Source organism: Saccostrea echinata, unplaced genomic scaffold, assembly GCF_033153115.1.
Source record: "Saccostrea echinata isolate AGI-Se365-2 ecotype Australia unplaced genomic scaffold, CSIRO_AGI_Sech_v1 ptg000001l, whole genome shotgun sequence".
In the NCBI taxonomy this organism is placed as follows: Eukaryota; Metazoa; Mollusca; class Bivalvia; order Ostreida; family Ostreidae; genus Saccostrea; species Saccostrea echinata.
The window spans coordinates 16,160,681-16,177,982 of NW_026889750.1; the positions used below are offsets into that span (position 1 = coordinate 16,160,681).

The following is a 17,302-nucleotide window of genomic DNA, read 5'->3' on the forward strand; positions in this document are numbered from 1 at the left end:
TTGGTACATATTACTACTATTCATTCATTATCCATTCATAAGTTTTTATGGGTCATGGTATGTATTGACATAGAAATCTTAGATGTTAAAGGGCAGGGCTTCATTGTGCATTAATTGATTTCAGGCGAGAATTTTCCGATTTATTTTTGGAATTAAAAAGACATTTACCGTCTCAGTCATGTTTGGCGTGTAATTTCATGGATAAACATTTGAGGGACCCTACATAAATATTTTAATAGTGCTTGACTCAGATTAAACAGATGTTAAGTTTGTCACAGACCCATGACATAGGTGAATAGTGGGTTGTAACTACTCATGGCCACGCAGTGAGTCAGGTCTTTGATGTATTGAAACTCCAACAAGGAAAATTTTCCATCTATCCTCTTTTTCAATTAATTCAGTCTTATAATAGGTCAATGTCATTGGAACACTATAGGGGATGAGCAGAATAATTAGAATTTTACACTGTTACTTAATTTATATGTATTTCTTTAATCCCCCCCCCCCCATCTCCCATCTTAGGTATGTGAAAGATGAAGGGATGTAAGATCCGCCCATTGCGTGCAGGTACAGATAGAAAGGCTATCGAGTTAAGTTGCGTGACTCTAGTGTGTTGCTATTTGCATTGATTTAGGAAATGTTTGTATAAAGTTTTTAAGTAGGGGTCACTAAATTTAAATCCCGTCGCATATAACGTAACATGGTAATGCTCATTCACAAACTTGGAAAGCGAGTGCGAGTTGTTGTGATTTGTGACTAATTATAGATACCGTTGACCCTGTGTAAACTCAAACTACAAACATCAGTGACAGTATATTTTTAGGAATTATTTACAGAAAAGTCCAGAACGCCCACCAAATTAAACACTAGCTTGTCATAACGGACCAACACAGGTAAGGAAATTATATCCATTTTTATTAAAAATCTTATGAAATGTAGGAAAAAAATCTAATGTGTAACCTTCAAATAATCTTCGGAAGGTTTATTTTATAAATTCTTAAAATTTTGAATTCCAAGGTTTTCTGAAAAAAATATCCTTGTCAAGTTTTGGTAAAATTGGAATTTTCTAATCAAAGTTGGAATTTTAGGGTGGGCGTACTACATACAGAGCCTTATTTGATTTCTACCTCTTTAACAGGCCTGAGTTTGCATGAATTACCTGTTATCGAATTGATGCATAACATTTATTGGATTCTGTTAATCGCGAACAGGAAGGGAATCTATTATCATCGTTTTATCTAACCTTTTAAGCTTAAAAGTAGCCTCTTCATTTTCCTTGTCTAAGTATCGGAGTCACTTATTTTATCACTGTACCCTTTTGTAAAATTTCAGTCAATTTTTTAGTGTTCTTGCCATGATTTGATTCATTAATGATTTCACGTACATTTTTATGCATTTGGTCGTAGCTTATAACTTGTGTTTTACTTATTGCTATTTAAAAAAAAAAAGATAAAAATGTACCAGAGAACAGCTAACTCACGGTTTGACCCCGAACCTCGTAGTATAAAACAGTATTTCACTGTCAAAATTTCAATGAAAAACCGACCATTATCACCTTAAAGTAAATTTTGTAAAGATTGAATTTTCTGGCTAAATAAATATTGGTTCTCTGAATGTGATAAAGAAATTCAAATCGATACAGGATCTTTGAAAGGGATAATTCCCGAGGAAGGGGGATAAAAGACAGACGGGGGACATTGTAGGGCTCCGATTGTCATCCAGAATCCATTGTTATAAACAGGTATTGACACGATGTTTACAGGTATAATAAATCTGTATTTTGAGCTAAATACATTTATCTGCAAGTGGCCTCTTTCACCCGTAAGAAACTGATTTTGGTACAAATTAAAAAAATATAAAGAGCACTCTTTCGTAACAAATAGTTGACAATAATTGATACAGAAGCATTTTGTATCCAGAAATTGAACGGAGTTTCTACATAGAAGATGACAAATCATTTTAAAAGAAATTTCATTTTTAAATATTTAGGTTAATGCACACTCGTACCTGAGATTGCATAGCAGCGTTATTACTTTTTATTATATTTTGAAGATTAAGATATAGCAGTTTTTTGGCAATTTTGCCATTGCCCATTGGACAGTGACAAAATATAGCATAATAAAACTTCAAAAAGTTTCAGATATAACCTTAACATTTATAAGTGTTTTGAGTGGCTTAAGTTTACTATTGCAAGCAATAGAATATTTTGTAAATGTAATTACGGTACTAGTAATAACATATCTCTTCTCGAGGCTAAATCTTTAGACAATTTTACAGAAATTGCTTTTTTTTAGACGAGCAACTTTGTTGTTTATTGCATTTTAAAAAGATATTTTCAAAGTACTTTATTTTTGGATAAATCGTAAATAATCGTAAATAAATAAATGGTTATATTGTCGATTCGGAGTAGTTCAAAACATAGCATACCGGGAGAGGGGTGTGTGTATGAGAGACACAAATACTAGGTATACGTAATAAATATTCACAAAATCCCATTCAAAGAGGTACAAGAAAATGGGGACCAATTCATACGCCAAATCGTATATTAAATTACACATATACGATAGTCCCTCTCGTCAGTGTTGGGGTTGGGGTACGTTTGCGATTGAGGTACTGCAGGTCTATGAGCGACCATGATTCAGCAAGACAGTAATTCCACTAAATCACGTTTATTCTTCTTTAAAAAAAGTTGAATTCAATTTGACGACCTGTTTGATAATTACAGGGTTATGAAAAACAATACTGTACAATGTTTGATATTGACTTCGCTAGTCCTCGTTCGTTAATCGGCTTTCTGCACACTGTCCCATTACGAGGCGTAACACCATAGCGTGATTTCCTTTGTACCCACGCTGCACATTTGAGTGTTACCTTTGGAAATTCAATAAGACTATTTCTATAGACACGCCAGTATAGGTTAATTTACCGCTGTCTGACTGTTACCGATATGGAGCTGATATTAGTCATTTAGTCATATAATTCATATCCAATTTCCTCATTCTATCAAGAGCATCACGTAAGGTTGGAAGAAAACCAACAAAAGGAGGGATCGCGTGTAATCCTAAGATCCCTTTTGATGTAATGGTATGAAATAGTAGAGATTTAACACTTCCAAGAATGGCAGCTAATATTCTGTCATTAAATTGCACCTTTTTAACTAATGACAGACGGGAGAGAGAGGGGGTTGAGGGGACTGAGTTTGAATGCCCCACACCCATCCCATATTCAACAAAACTGCCCCTGTCTTATAATAACCCTCCCCTTCCCAAAAAAGTTTTTTGAATATTTTACATTCGTGCAATATACAGAGTCCGTATAATCTTGCGTGTACATTTTCAGAGCATTTTAACTAGTTGGATATTTGAGGTGCCAGAAAACCCCCAGACACATAAGCTATTTTGGTGTAGCAGTGTTTCTTGATTTGGGATACATGTGGGAATATTCAATTAAAGCCCATAAATCGCTTCATCTGCTCCGTTGACAATTATTACTGAGCGATGGAACAACCATCGGAATTAAAAGGACTTAATTATGTAAAGTCACAAATAACGTCGCGCTCTGATTCGAAAGAAGATAACCTTTTAAATTTATATACCTATATCTTTTTATCCGCGTTCATCCTCTCGTAGTTGTAGGTGATCAATCCTCCTAGCGGATCCTGGCAGGATTATCCCAACAGTCATAGATATTATGTAAAAAATATCATGTTATTTTATTCCCATAATTCCAGATTATGTAATTGTTTTATTTTCAAGCCGCGTTCTACCTTTAAATCTGGTCATTCGTCGAAGTTGCATCAAAACCATTGATTTAAGGAAATCTATCGTACACTGGTTGTGCGTTCTTACACCAGAGTGGTTTAAGTTGTGATCTGTCATCAAACTTTCTGATTTCAGTTTGGATTTAAGTTACGTGCGTTGTTCGTTATTGTAAGTATCTTTGACAATTACATACATGTATTCTGAACATGTTTATATGACGGGGAAAATCCTAATGATTTTATAAACAAGTATGCAATTAGATGTTCACAGAGTGAGAGACAGAGAGAGAGAGAGAGTTGCATAAAATTGCAAGTAAACCCCGATATACAATAGTGTTCTATCATGAATATTTAAATGGAAGAGTGATTTGCAAATATAAAGTTTATTTTATGATGCGGCAGCTAAAAGTTTTCAATAAGCCGATTTATGACAGCTTTTTTGGGCCAAAATGATGGAAGATGAAGTAATGGATTTGGTCATAAAAAAAATATTCAAAGTTTTTTTTTTTTTTATATATATTTGGCAAGCACTCCCTTCTTATGAAACCATTGTGCAAAATGATGGAATAGGTCATACTAAAATATCAAATAATTATTTGCCATCATTTTAAAGTTTTATTTGATGATAAAATGTTTCTTTTTAATATGCACTGTTCAAGGTGGAACATATATGATTCCATTTGTCAGTGTCTTCTTCTTCTGTCTCTCCGCGAGTTCAAGTATCTTTCGACTTTCGATCGTGCAGATTTTATTTAATTCATACCCCCCCCCCCCTCCAATAAAACATCCTGTTTTTCAAACGTGGGTTGTTCTTGCATTTTGTTTAAGGAGGCTGGGGGGTCAACAAATTAACCACAAATTAACCACCAGATTTAACTTAATTTTTTAGATATGATATCTTAAGCTGTCAACTATCATTTGGCAAAGAAAAATTTCAAAAAATTTAGTTTTAAAATTTGATCATTTTCTGTATCTTCATATGGAGCTCTTCTTCTAAAGGAGATCAATATAGTCTAAAAATGGTCACAACCCCCCAGCCTCTTTAATTCAAGGTCAAAGGTCAAAATTACTATTGCCTCGAGTAAAACATTTTTTTCCCGACCCATATCTAAAAATCTAGAACTTCATAACAAAATGTTCTTGTGCCGATATTGTACATTAACCTTGATTTTGGTGTCACATCTATAGAACGCCAAGGTTGTTGAAATTTTTTTTTCGGATATCACAAAAGAGAAAGATTTGATGTTTTACGTTGTTCTGATAGAGGTGGGTTAACACTGATTCAAAGTCGTATCATAAATGCCAAGGTCATTATACATGTAAGCAACGAATTAGGATATTTATGGAGAATATTCGAAGTTATATTTTCAATTTTTCGATGCCAAGTATTTTTGCTAAGTCTAGAAATCGCAGTTTTGCTATTATCGAAGATCGATATTCCATTACCGAAAAATTTTCTTATCTATACCGAAAATATTTATATATCGTTACCGAAAATTCCGAGTCAATGTATAGCATATCCAAAAATTTCTCTTAAATGCATATTCCGTTAGCTAGGTCAAACAGTTACCCTCTGTTCACTTAGGGGAAGTGGTTGGGGACTTTGAAAAGGATAATTTTAAGGATTTTAAGTAAAAATCAGCATTATTAAAAAAAATATATTTACAATTAATGTGTCTACAAAAGCCTCACTGTCTAATGCTTGTATCCTGATACATGTTGTTGTCTGTACCTGTTTGATAAAGGCAAAAGAAGGGAGATATCTGGATCATTTATATAAACTTCGAGTGCAATGTTTCATTGGAAATCTGACCAGTTTTCAAAGTTTTCGGTAATGCAATGCAATTATTTCACATCCAGTCAGCTGGGATTTTTTTTTGAAACAAAGTGTCCACGAAAGAATACATAAGGAATTTAGAAGTTAGTTTTCAGTACAAATGTATTAGTTTGACATTTGGTTACGTTTGCTTTGCAAATATGAAAAGCTCTCCTTGAAGTTTCAAATCTTTGATTGTACGGTATGGGGATATTTTCACACTTTTGGTGGAAACCAGATATAAACATTACTTAGTTCTTTGTTTGCCTGTATTGATCTAGTTCCTCAAACACATAAACTCAGTTATACTTCCATATTAGTCTGGACGGTATGCCAAAGGCCCGCGTTCATTTATCAGAATCACAAAAAAGTAGACCACTCACAACGTACACAGTCTGGTAGATTTTTGATGCTATGTTATATAAATTTTAATGATGGTTTTGTCAACAATGATATACGTAAAGTGGGGCGAATGGCAAATATTGGTCTTATCAGACAAACGCAGACTTCATTGTGACGCGAGAAATGTTGTAAAGAGGACTCAAAATATTCCTCATTGGACGAAAATGTACTGTTAATAACACTTATAAAATACCGACTGAGATGTACACATAGTACATGTATGTGTCATCGTAGAATATACCAAAAGATGAATGTAGTTCGCAATTTATATTCCCTGAAGACCCTTATCTCTCTCTCTCTCTCTCTCTCTCTCTCTCTCTCTCTCTCTCTCTCTCTCTGCTAAATTTTAAAACAGTAACAAGCATGCAGAAACAGCTAAACCTCTTCTCCCAGTTTTGCAATTTCTTCTGTATGCTAAATACTCGTGTCCTCCTCAAGAATGATTCAAACTGGGGCAGAGATTTTAGAACCAAAATATCGCAGTAGAAAACACGATCCTCACTTTTTTCGTTTATTGCTAGGCCTGCATTATAAGCAAATCGGAGATATTGATTCTTCAAATTAGGGGTATAATTACATTGGGAATTAACAAATAAATCGGGATACAGCATGTTTGATTTTTTTGTTAAAATACAGAAACCGGGATAACCCGAGCAAGCAGAGGATGTTTACTAACCTTTGAAGTGACAAGGTTTTGTTTGACTGCAATAAGCTATTCTGTGTATTTTTCTATGAAATAGAATAATTAACGATTAACAGAGCGCTCCAACAAATACAATTATATTTCTGTTGTAGTAAATTTAACTTTGTCCCAGAGAGAGAGGGGGAGAGAGAGAAAAATGAGATAAAGAACCTCGGTCCCATTGACACAGGAATATTTTGAAAGGCATGACATTGATTTTTTTTTTTTCAAATGTAAGATCTAAGAATTGTGGGTTTTTTTTTTCCAGATACTACAACAAATGTTATGTCTTCATTGTCAACCTTATTATATTAGAGTTGTTTGACTTGAACACAATTCGAGACAATTTTGTCGCGTGATTTTACAATGCATGAAAGTTAACTCAAATGAACATGAAAAATTAAATAAAACCGATATGCTTTTTTTAATGTTTTGATAACACAATTTATGTGATATGTTTTGTCGAATTTTGTGTTTACAAAGACTCGATGTATCTTATACCTAAATTTGTTTTCATTCAATTACATAGGTAGATGTTGCCGACTCCTAGACGCCGCCTAATACACTAAGGTAATATATATCAATTACTTCCCGAAACTTGGTTTTTAACTCTTCCGTGCTACTGAAATTTTGTTTTTTTAAAGGGCACATGCTAAAAGTAAGTGCATGTTAAATTTAATTAATACATAAATATACCCGGTTGTTAAATAAAGAAACTGAATTTCATGGCTTAAATAATTGTAGAAAATCATTCATTGAAATTCATTTTTCTATTAGACTTCGTTTGTCGTGTATATTATCTTTAATATAATCAATGGTTACGGCAACCTTGAACAACATCCTGAAGCTAAAGGGTATTACACACAGACATGGATAAAATGGGTTACCTTGGGCTATGCCGCTTTAATATTTTTTATCTGTAACACATTGATTATTAAAAAACAAAGAAAAACATGGGATATCTGTGCAGCTTTCACAGATTTTGTAATCCTTTATTAAAAAATAAAACTGATAGACATCTTATCGACCCAGTAGATCAAAATCGTGCGAATTTACAACGGTAACATGTAAAATTCTAACCGATAAGCCTTGTTAAATGTGCATAATTTAGGAAACGATGTTACCCTACTAAATGAAAGTGCACATTAAAAGCGCATGATCTTAATATGATAATAGATCTTTTATTTATTTAGTCTGATATGATCGTCTGGCATTTCCCCATTTGTGTTCAATAGGCTTTCGTGTTTCCATTTAAGACTGTTTAACAGTTTGAACATGTGCAGAATGGAGCTAACTTCCTTAAGAGGATTTCTCTGTAAAATCGATATTGACTACAAATCTTAGTTCTTTTTACATAGACATGTCTTCTAATCACTTTAGGATGCCTTCTTGATGTTTTTCTACCAAGTTAGTATCAAAAATTGGCCATATTTCAGATTTAAGCCATGGCTTCTTAGATCTGTTTTATCAGAAGATAGAGATCAGATTAGCTAAGTAATGCTCGAGTTCGATTGAAATATCACCGTAACCCAAGACCACAGCGTCTTAGATAGGAGGGGATCCTTTCAATAGAAAAGTTTAATATTGCCAATATCTGATCAATTCAGAACTTTAACAGTATTGTTGTATTATCATTGTGCACAAGAGATTATAATGTGTATATAATTTTATATCTTGTAGCAGTATTAAATGAAGTCTAAAGTAGTGTCAAAACCGTCAAAGTGATACTTCTATCTGAACAACGCAAAAATAAATTCCACCTGGAGGAAGTTGTCTGTAGTTTCCCCACTTTTTCAGTTTTCAAAATCATGCAACATTTTATTTCTTTTTCGTCTAAAGTTACACTACTTGGGGTTAGTTATGACATAATTTGTCTGGGAATGCCTCCTTTTTTATCAACACGCTTGGTGATTAATAGCGAAAATGCATTGGTACCCCTCGGGCAGGCTTGCTACAAATAATCATGAAATAGTGCAATCAATTTAAACCATAAAAAGAATGAGTTTCTCTGCGATCGATGAATGGAGGAACATGTAATTAATTAAAGCAGATGACAAGTGATGAAAAATGGACAAAACGAAGCGTACTGACAGTTCTTTATGTAGAGTTCAATGAAATCTTGTCACCAGTCGTGGTCCAATTAATTTTATTTCATGTTTTATTTTCTATCATCATTAGCCCTCTGTTCTTACGACTCTTTGATCTGCAATTCTTGTAAAAATAATTAAATATTGTAAGTGCAGGAATTAATCAAATTAGGACATTTAGTGCACGCGCATTTGGCTACATGAACATGTTTATGCATATCAAACTTGTACTGAATATGCTTTAAGGTGCATTCTTATTTTCGATTTAGCTTTTATGTTTTTTAAGGTAAAAGTGTACACATTTTTTAGACGCTTTACTTGTCCCCATGGTTACAAAGTGAGAATGGATGGAAATGGTGAGAACTTAGCATCCAGTAATGGAATATTCTCCACTTTCCTGTGTCTCTCAGGTCCACCAAATGTGACAGTGTAGGTTTTCAAACAAAAAATCGTAAAACATTCATTTCATTGCGATGTCCCGACGACATTAAAATGTAAAGATATTTTAAAAACGTCCACTGGGTTAAAGCATTTATTTAGGTAAATGAAATGTCGCCAAACAACAGACCCACAACCATTAGTGCTCTGTCTGCCACAATAAAATGAGAAGTCGTATTAAATAAAATGTAGAAAAATTTGAGTAGTTAGCTTAAATTCTTTACCGTACCCACTACCCCACGATGCGGTCACCTTTGTCTCAAGAACTAGACACGTTAATTTGAGAACTAACCGTTTACGCTATTTTTCACAATTTAATTTTGTCTTTGGTGAAACTTTTCTCTCGTCTACAGAAATTCCAATGCGATATTTATCAAAAGTAACAAATACTTGGCGAACAGGTCCATGGGATATAGATCAAAAGCTGGACCCCGGGGCCTGAGGGTGGGGCTCTGTGCGCGATAGATAGTGATATAATATATATATATTGATCGGCCGAGGTCAGTCTGACTGTGCTTGTACGCAGTTGTCAGCTGTTGGCTCACACGGACAGTTATTTTGACACGGGATGTAAAAAACGCACGTGTAGAGAATTTCAAGAATTTACCAAAGTATATTCGATATAGGCATATAGTATTTCAGGAGGTCTATTTCACTGGTAAGGTTTATTTAATTTATTGCAAAAGAAATAATTCTTATGAATTCATTATTCAAATATTGTCTAATGATGTTATATTAGTATTTTTTCTCGTGACGATAGAATGACATGTTTGTAAAATTGTCTATTTGAACGAATTTAAATCTGTAAGTAATATAATGTAGAATATAGAATATGATTCATCCCTACGTGGATATCAATATTAATTACATCAAAAATTATTATAAATACTTTAAACAACGATAATTAAACAAATTTTTAGCTTAGAATTAAATAATGAATGTGCAGACAATGTCTGAAACGTTGAGTCATAGTAGTTTATAGTACTTAGTTCATACAAATTGTCTACTTTATAATAACGGACGAAGTCAAAGATCAGCCCCTTCGTTTTTGGTCTGAATGCATTTTCTCCAAACATAAAGGTGTCTTTGTTGAAATAAAAAACAATTTTTTTCTATTTCCGTTGGAAAAGCCACAAAATGGCTAATTCTGAATGAAGGGATAGGTTGACTTTCTTGTATTCATTATTATTAGGTAATTTCAACCTTGAAAATACGTTGATTTCTTCTGACTGGAATGCCAAATCCCGCACTTTTGTCATACTGATCTTCTCTTAGCAGTTAATTACATTTTTCCGTGTGGTGTGAAATTTGTGAGGTAGATCTTCTCGAATGTCACGACCCTTGTTAGAAGAAGTATTAAAACCAGTGGTTAGGCTTCATAATATATGTTTGTAAATGTTGGAAAGGGTTATTATGACTTTTTAATAGACACTTTTAAAAATGCTAGCAAAAGTTTGTTGAAAAATAATTTAACATATAACTTGAAACGAACCATGTCATGTTATTCTGAATTTAACTATTCTGAATGATTTGGAAGCATTTTTGGCCCACTTTTTACAGAAATTTCCGAGAGGAGTCTCTTTAAGGGAGGGACACTTGTTACATTGTACTTTTAACTGGTGATATATTTAGCCCACTTTTACAGAGATTCATCGGGAGGAGTTTTTTTAGGGAGGGATTTTTGTTACATTGTACTTTTAACATGCTTAATTATACGGTCTCCTCACAATTTTATGCCGTACACAGGCCCCTGTATCTTTTTAAAGTCTCTTCTGATATTTAAACGTAGCTTTACCGTGAGTTGACACTTTAATGCGTTTTGAGAATTTTATTAAATTAGTGCGGGCGTTATCTCACTAACCACAGAACGGGGTGCAGACCCACGCCAGGCGTAAACCATACAGGTTCACGTTCTTTTTCAAAGAGTCTCGGAGTCGGAATGCATGGATAACTGGGAGATTTTCACAGATCCGTGTGTGAAGTTCCTGATATGTTGTTTTAGAATTGGATTAGTAACTTCCATTACGATTATTGTTCTTACCAATCGTGTAATGGAGTTTACTTACTGAATTCTACATAAACAAGGATATATGTTTGAAGGTTGGTTAAATTCTGATTCACTTTTAATAACTATACGTCGCCATTCCTAATATTGATAAATGAATCAAGGTACATGTACAGTTTATTACTTTGTACTGGATGCATGTTCTTGTAACATCAATTTAAGATTTTAAACCTCCAATTTTTGACATGCATGTAATCTGACCTGGATTATTTTTCTCCATGTCGGAGAGTCTGAAATGGCTGATTTTTTCATGTTGCAGCAAGATATCAGATTATGACGTCATGTGCTTAACAAATCTTTTGTTTTCTTAGTTTGGAGTATAAACAGAATCAAAGAGAAAATACGTTACTGTTTTAAAAACAAACATATAAAGTGATTAAAGGCCGGTAGATTAAACATTGGTTGAGAATAATGTCAATTGTGGCTTAACTTAATCTAATTTTTACAGAAGGATCTGCTGTAAGTCCATGTTCTTTGGTTTGTGAAAGGTTTTGCCAGTCTTTATTAATTCTCTTTAGAGGTCTGTCAATCGCCTGACAAGTTGAAGTGGAGCTTAAATTAAATTTTGATCAGGGATCGATGTCTTGTGTAGAGCGATTAGAAATCAGATTATGTTGGCAAATCCTACTTTACAATATAGAACATCAAATCAGCGCCATTAGTTGATTGATTTCTTCAATGACTATATTTGTACATTCAATGAGCAGCGACAGCTGTCCGAGTACTTAAGTTCTATAAAAGGTTATAAATTATTTTTGTCAACAAAGTGAGAATGTTTTTATTGAGACTTTCAAAAACACGAGTTATAGTTGAAGGACATATCCCTTGACACCACAAGAGCCCAGGGGGTGCGGATGCGGACGGCGCCTCATATAAATTTTCTCGTGACAGACATGGTATGTCGTTTTGGCACGATGTTGTTTTTTTTTTTATTTTCTGTCAATAATTTCATTTGTAACTTTATAAGTTTTCCACTACATGCATGTGTTTGACTTTTTTTTTCGTCTTGGAGAGGTCGAACTCGCACATGAAGAAATACCAATACATGCAATAAACACATGTTTAAGTTGGGAATGTCAGTACTACTAAGTTGATTTGCTGATATTAGCCAGTTTGATTATTGGAATAAGAATTAAAGACGGTTGCTAAATCAATTTTTAACCTGATCAGTCCGCGAGAGGTACCTCTAGGTCCGTTATAATTGAATTCGTCAGACCAAAATCATTGGTAATTAACACCTCAGTAATGTAGTTATCACCCCCTAGAAAAGGATTGGGCAGGACCGATGGTCTGACCCCGTCAAAGGTAAATTGGATAATTCTCCGTTCTCAGTTGAATAACAGAATACCGGAAATCATCCCTGTAGATAAGAGTAATCGCCCTTTTAAGAGGTGTTAGACTGTACACAACTTACAAATACAGACACTACATGAAAATGAAGATCTTATTATATAATTAGTGTAATCATCGATTTTCTTTTTTTTCTTCTTCAAGAAATAGAAGTATGGCTCAGGGGACATTCATGCAAGACATAGATCGTCGGTTAAGAATAAGGGTATAGGCTGGTCGAATTGTAATTTCTTATGCTTATCTAATTAATTTCTCTACTTCGTGGTTTCGCATTCATTCTGACTTTCCTGTGTATTTCAGGTATGTAGATAATACTTCCATTAGGGCGATGAATTTCTCGAGAACAATGGATAACATTGGCAATAAGTCAATACTTTAACTATATTGAACATTATTGCGGTTCTGGAAAAATAATGAACAGAATTGTGTTTGGTGGTCCTTCGCCAAAAACAAAGCCTTGCCTTTTCTTATCGGAAACAAATTAGTCTCGGACCACCGGAACATTGTCTTAAGTTGGCGATTGTCATCAGTCAGTTCAGGTATCGAACTCTGCAGATCTCAATCAGGGACTGGCATGACCTCATGTCAATAGAATTCCGCTATTTTTAATATGCACTAACACGCTTGTATCTCTCTGTATACTCCGGTATCCGCTATTGTAAACAAAGAATGCAAAATTGTTTCTAATTTACGATCCGGAATGATGAAGGGAATTTAAACAGATCGAATGGACAGCAAACATTGATCTTTTGGCCTTGTTTAACTTGTATCTACATAAGGCCTTTATTGTGGACATAAAATCTCAGCAAAGGGTGGTACTAGTGTTAAAATAAAGGTTCTCCCAAAACACACCCCGTCATCAAACCTCCGTCACTCAATCTTTGTCCGAGGAATTCCGAGTATTTGATGGTTAAGTTGACAGCTGAGTTCTCTTAAACGTTCAAGTATGTGTCCACCGGACAAGGAGTTAATTAAAAACTGAAAGGAAGCTTTGATTAGATCGGTACGATGAAAGTGATTTAAAGGATTCTCGTATAAAAAGTAAGGAGACCCTTATGATATCATTCTTTGAATTGTTTGAATTTTATTTTTCTTTGAGGTTGACTTTGAATGGATTATGCATTATTTAAAAGCTGGAAAAATTACGTTTGAGAAATAATCAACACCTTTTTAATTCCATGTTTCTTGTTTTTGCAAAAAGGAAATTTTGGCAGCTAACAAAAATGATTTCAGATCAGCAACTCCCTCCTTTTTAATCCTGTGTCGTAAGTTTGTTAAAAATAAATTAGGGTGTAATGAATTAATTCCTTCAAACTTGAACAGGCTTATTTAAAACCACATTTAGACTCCGTAATCCGATTGTGCCGGTTTCTTTTCAGAATTTGTGCTTATGTGTATAATGGAAAAATAAGAGACTTCGGTAATAATATTCCACGCAGATGATATTTTGATTAACGAACAAACACATATAATTTGATATGCCTGGGTTTTTGAGTGAAGACGATATGTCTAAATTTGTTGTATTTGGATTTTCCTCCTTCAACTAGCGGTATGTAACGCAATAATTTAATATTCTCTTATTATCAACACATGCAGAGCTTTGCCACAGAAATTTGATCTGTAAATATTGCATTTGTTGAAAAGAATTCATCTCGTTTTAAGAAGGTAAATTAAGCTCTTCCAATTTATCTATACCTATTCAGACTTTTATGATGCATATAAGTTTTCATGTATTTTTATGTAAATACCTCTCCTTCGAGTGACTTTTAGAATTATGTAAACCCAATCCCGTTTCAACAACTTTTTTCAATTCTGTTAAAATTATTCTTAGCTGTATTTATTAAAAAAAAAAAAATTAAACATTTTGCTGTGCATATTTAAACAGCAAAGAAATAATTCTGACTAAATAAAAAATTAAACAAAATTAAAATGATTGCATATATCCTTGTGGAACTGTGGATAGAATTTCACCGTGTTGTACCTATTGAGTAAGACTTTTATTACAATCTTGTAGAGAAATTTACACGTTAACGGTGTGATAAAATTTGCGATATTTACCAAATCTCCGTTTTATTGACACATTATCAAAGATGTGTCAATAAGCAACAGCGCTACGAGTGGTAATGAGATTAGGTTTGTACAGGGGGTGTGGGTCCACCATACACCCGACATGCTAAAATTGACACAAAATTCTATCAAAAGTCAACACTTTATTCAGTATGGACAAGGCTTGAGATATTATTGAACATATTCTAAAACGGTAATAACGCGGTGAATATAAAATATTATGGCTTTTTACTCGTTTTACAAAAACAAGTTTGTTGCATAAACGCCCCCTTGACAGGGAAATTAATATTTAACTTCGAAAGTCAAAACTGCATTTGAAAGAAAAGGACCAAACATTTGATATTATGACATTTTATCAATAGAGATGAGAACAAACGAAAATAGTGGAGGTTTGCAGGTTGTTTTGTGATAACTATATTGATTCTTCTAACTTGTAAATGGCTGCAAACTCGACAGTTTACGAGATTTACGCACTCTTACAATATGATGCTACTTGTAGTAATATGAACTAATTTCCGATAGTGCAATCCGATACACATAACGCGATTTCAGCATTATTTTTCCAGTCTTGTGAAGTTGTGAGCAGAGTATAAATCTAATTTTATTTCCCAGGTGAAGTGCTCATGCATTCCAATACGCCGTCCTCACGTAAAATTAAATTTCACACCCATTTTCTGGGTTATGATGTGTTTACTCAGTTTGTCTTGTTCTATTTCAGATGGAGTACCCAGATCAACTTGTCGTGGAAATTCCTGTCTGGGTCTGCGGTACGCAGAAATGGGTCACGGGCCTGACTAAGAGAACTACATGTGATGACGTCATTTACGCTTTACTCTACAATGACGGTAAACATGAAATAGAAAACACAGACAAATACACTATTTTCGAGAGATGGCGTGACGTGGAGAGACCTCTTCAGGGCAGAACCAAAATACTCAAAATTTGGCGCGCATGGGGAGCTGAGCAGTGTAGCGTCCAACTCACAATGAGACACGCCGACGAGATCGGTGAATACGGAGAATTTCTTCACTCTCGTCGGAGACGACATCGAAGAACCAAACATAAAGAGCGGGAACCACGCAGACATTCCAAGTCTAAAACAGACCAGCGAAATGGCAGCTCAGAGTCTCGTTTGAAGACGATGGAAGAACTAGCGAAATTAGTGATTCAACAAGAAAGAAGATTGCACGATATAGGGCACAGGATAGAAAACACGGACCAAAAGATTTTCCATATTGAATCCGAACTTCACGAGTGTCGTGTGGCCAAAGATGGTGAGAACTACCTCCAAGAAGCATATCTTAATTCAGGACAAGATGATAGTATGACGGAATTCTTGAGAAATGTTGAGCCCGAAAACTTGGAAATGTATATTCAGTTCTGTGAACGCGTGATTCAACTCGACGACAAAATTCAAAATGAGGAATCGAAAATAATGGACCTGTCCGAGCAAATTCATGAACAGAGTACATTGAACGACGCATTTCATAATGCCGACATGTACAATACAAATGTTACGGACGGGAATCTCGAAACGGAACTTGCCTATCTGCAGGCAGACCTAAACCGTATTGTGTCCGCAAACATGATGCAGAAATATAAAGCAGTGGAGATTACGAAAGAAATTGACTACTGTGATAGAGTTTTACATCAAAAGCAAGAGATTATTCAACAGCTGCAGAAAGAGCTTGAGTACTTAGAAAAATGTGACGAAATTGTAGAGGAGTTACCAAAACAGAAACATAATCAATCTGTAGATTTCTTCCACACGAGCACTCCAATAAGCCATCATACCGCATCCAAAGTCAACCAGTCAACAAAACGCGTAGAGGACAATGATGCTGACTATGTTAATATTGGCGCCATCATGGAATGGCAAGAACAGGAAGAACAAGTTAGCACATGCGCACAAGGCATCTACGAACACGAGGCTGGAGAAAATAGTGCGAAGAAACACTCCTTTGACACAGAAGACTCTTTTTCAGTGGATACAGACAATACTTCTAACGATTCACAGTTTGGGTCAGTCAACCAGAGGGACAAATTCTCAAATAAATTCAACCAAACTCGACCTCTGTTCCAGTTTCCAGCAACCAACTCTTTGGACAATGACGAACTTATCAGTGAACGAATTCAGAAAGAAATATATGCCTACAAAAGTCCCCGTAAGTGCAGCGATTTTACTCGCAGTTTGACGAGTCTCAACGGTGATCGGTCATTTGCGTGCACGAAGAGCGTAGACGAAAATGATTCCAATTCAGACACAGGTCTGAGTTCCATGCACAGTGACGAATCTCCTAATTTATTAGAAACCCTTGTATAAAATGTCCCAAATGTAATCACCATTTGTGTTCACATAAAAAACTATTATTTTGACAATATTTGTCAGAACTTTGATAAAATGATTATTCAACCAATATTTCTCCTTGTCTTTTTCTTTCAATATCAGACACATGGGAAAACTTGCAAACCAAACTTAAGCAGTTTTTTTAAAGTAGTTCAGAACCTTGTTTACATACTTATGTAGCTTTATGTTCTTTACTTGTATGCCAAATTTTATTGAAATCGGACCAAAACAATGCAGAAAGCATTTTGAAAGAATTTTAATAAAAACTGTAGTTATGTGGCAACACCA

General features: G+C 34.6%; 1 protein-coding gene across 2 annotated transcripts; it reads left to right on the top strand.

Annotated features, from left to right (window-relative positions):
- The first annotated feature begins 742 nt into the window (after positions 1 to 742).
- Positions 743 to 17,084, top strand: LOC133185747 (ras association domain-containing protein 9-like). 2 transcript variants are annotated; one of them, XM_061321056.1, is made up of 3 exons: positions 743 to 893; positions 7,190 to 7,230; positions 15,386 to 17,084. In XM_061321056.1, the coding sequence occupies exon 3, from the start codon at positions 15,386 to 15,388 to the stop codon at positions 16,988 to 16,990; it is 1,605 nt and encodes a 534-aa protein (XP_061177040.1). In that variant the 5' UTR covers positions 743 to 893; positions 7,190 to 7,230; the 3' UTR covers positions 16,991 to 17,084. The 2 variants fall into 2 exon arrangements, with proteins under 2 accessions (XP_061177040.1, XP_061177034.1); XM_061321050.1 differs by lacking the exons at positions 743 to 893; positions 7,190 to 7,230 and adding an exon at positions 11,159 to 11,285.
- Positions 17,085 to 17,302: the final 218 nt, after the last annotated feature.

What these genes read in the sequence shown, in the direction of transcription:
- LOC133185747 (XM_061321056.1), top strand. Translation starts at nt 15,386, where the DNA reads ATGGAGTACCCAGATCAACTTGTCGTGGAAATTCCTGTCTGGGTCTGC.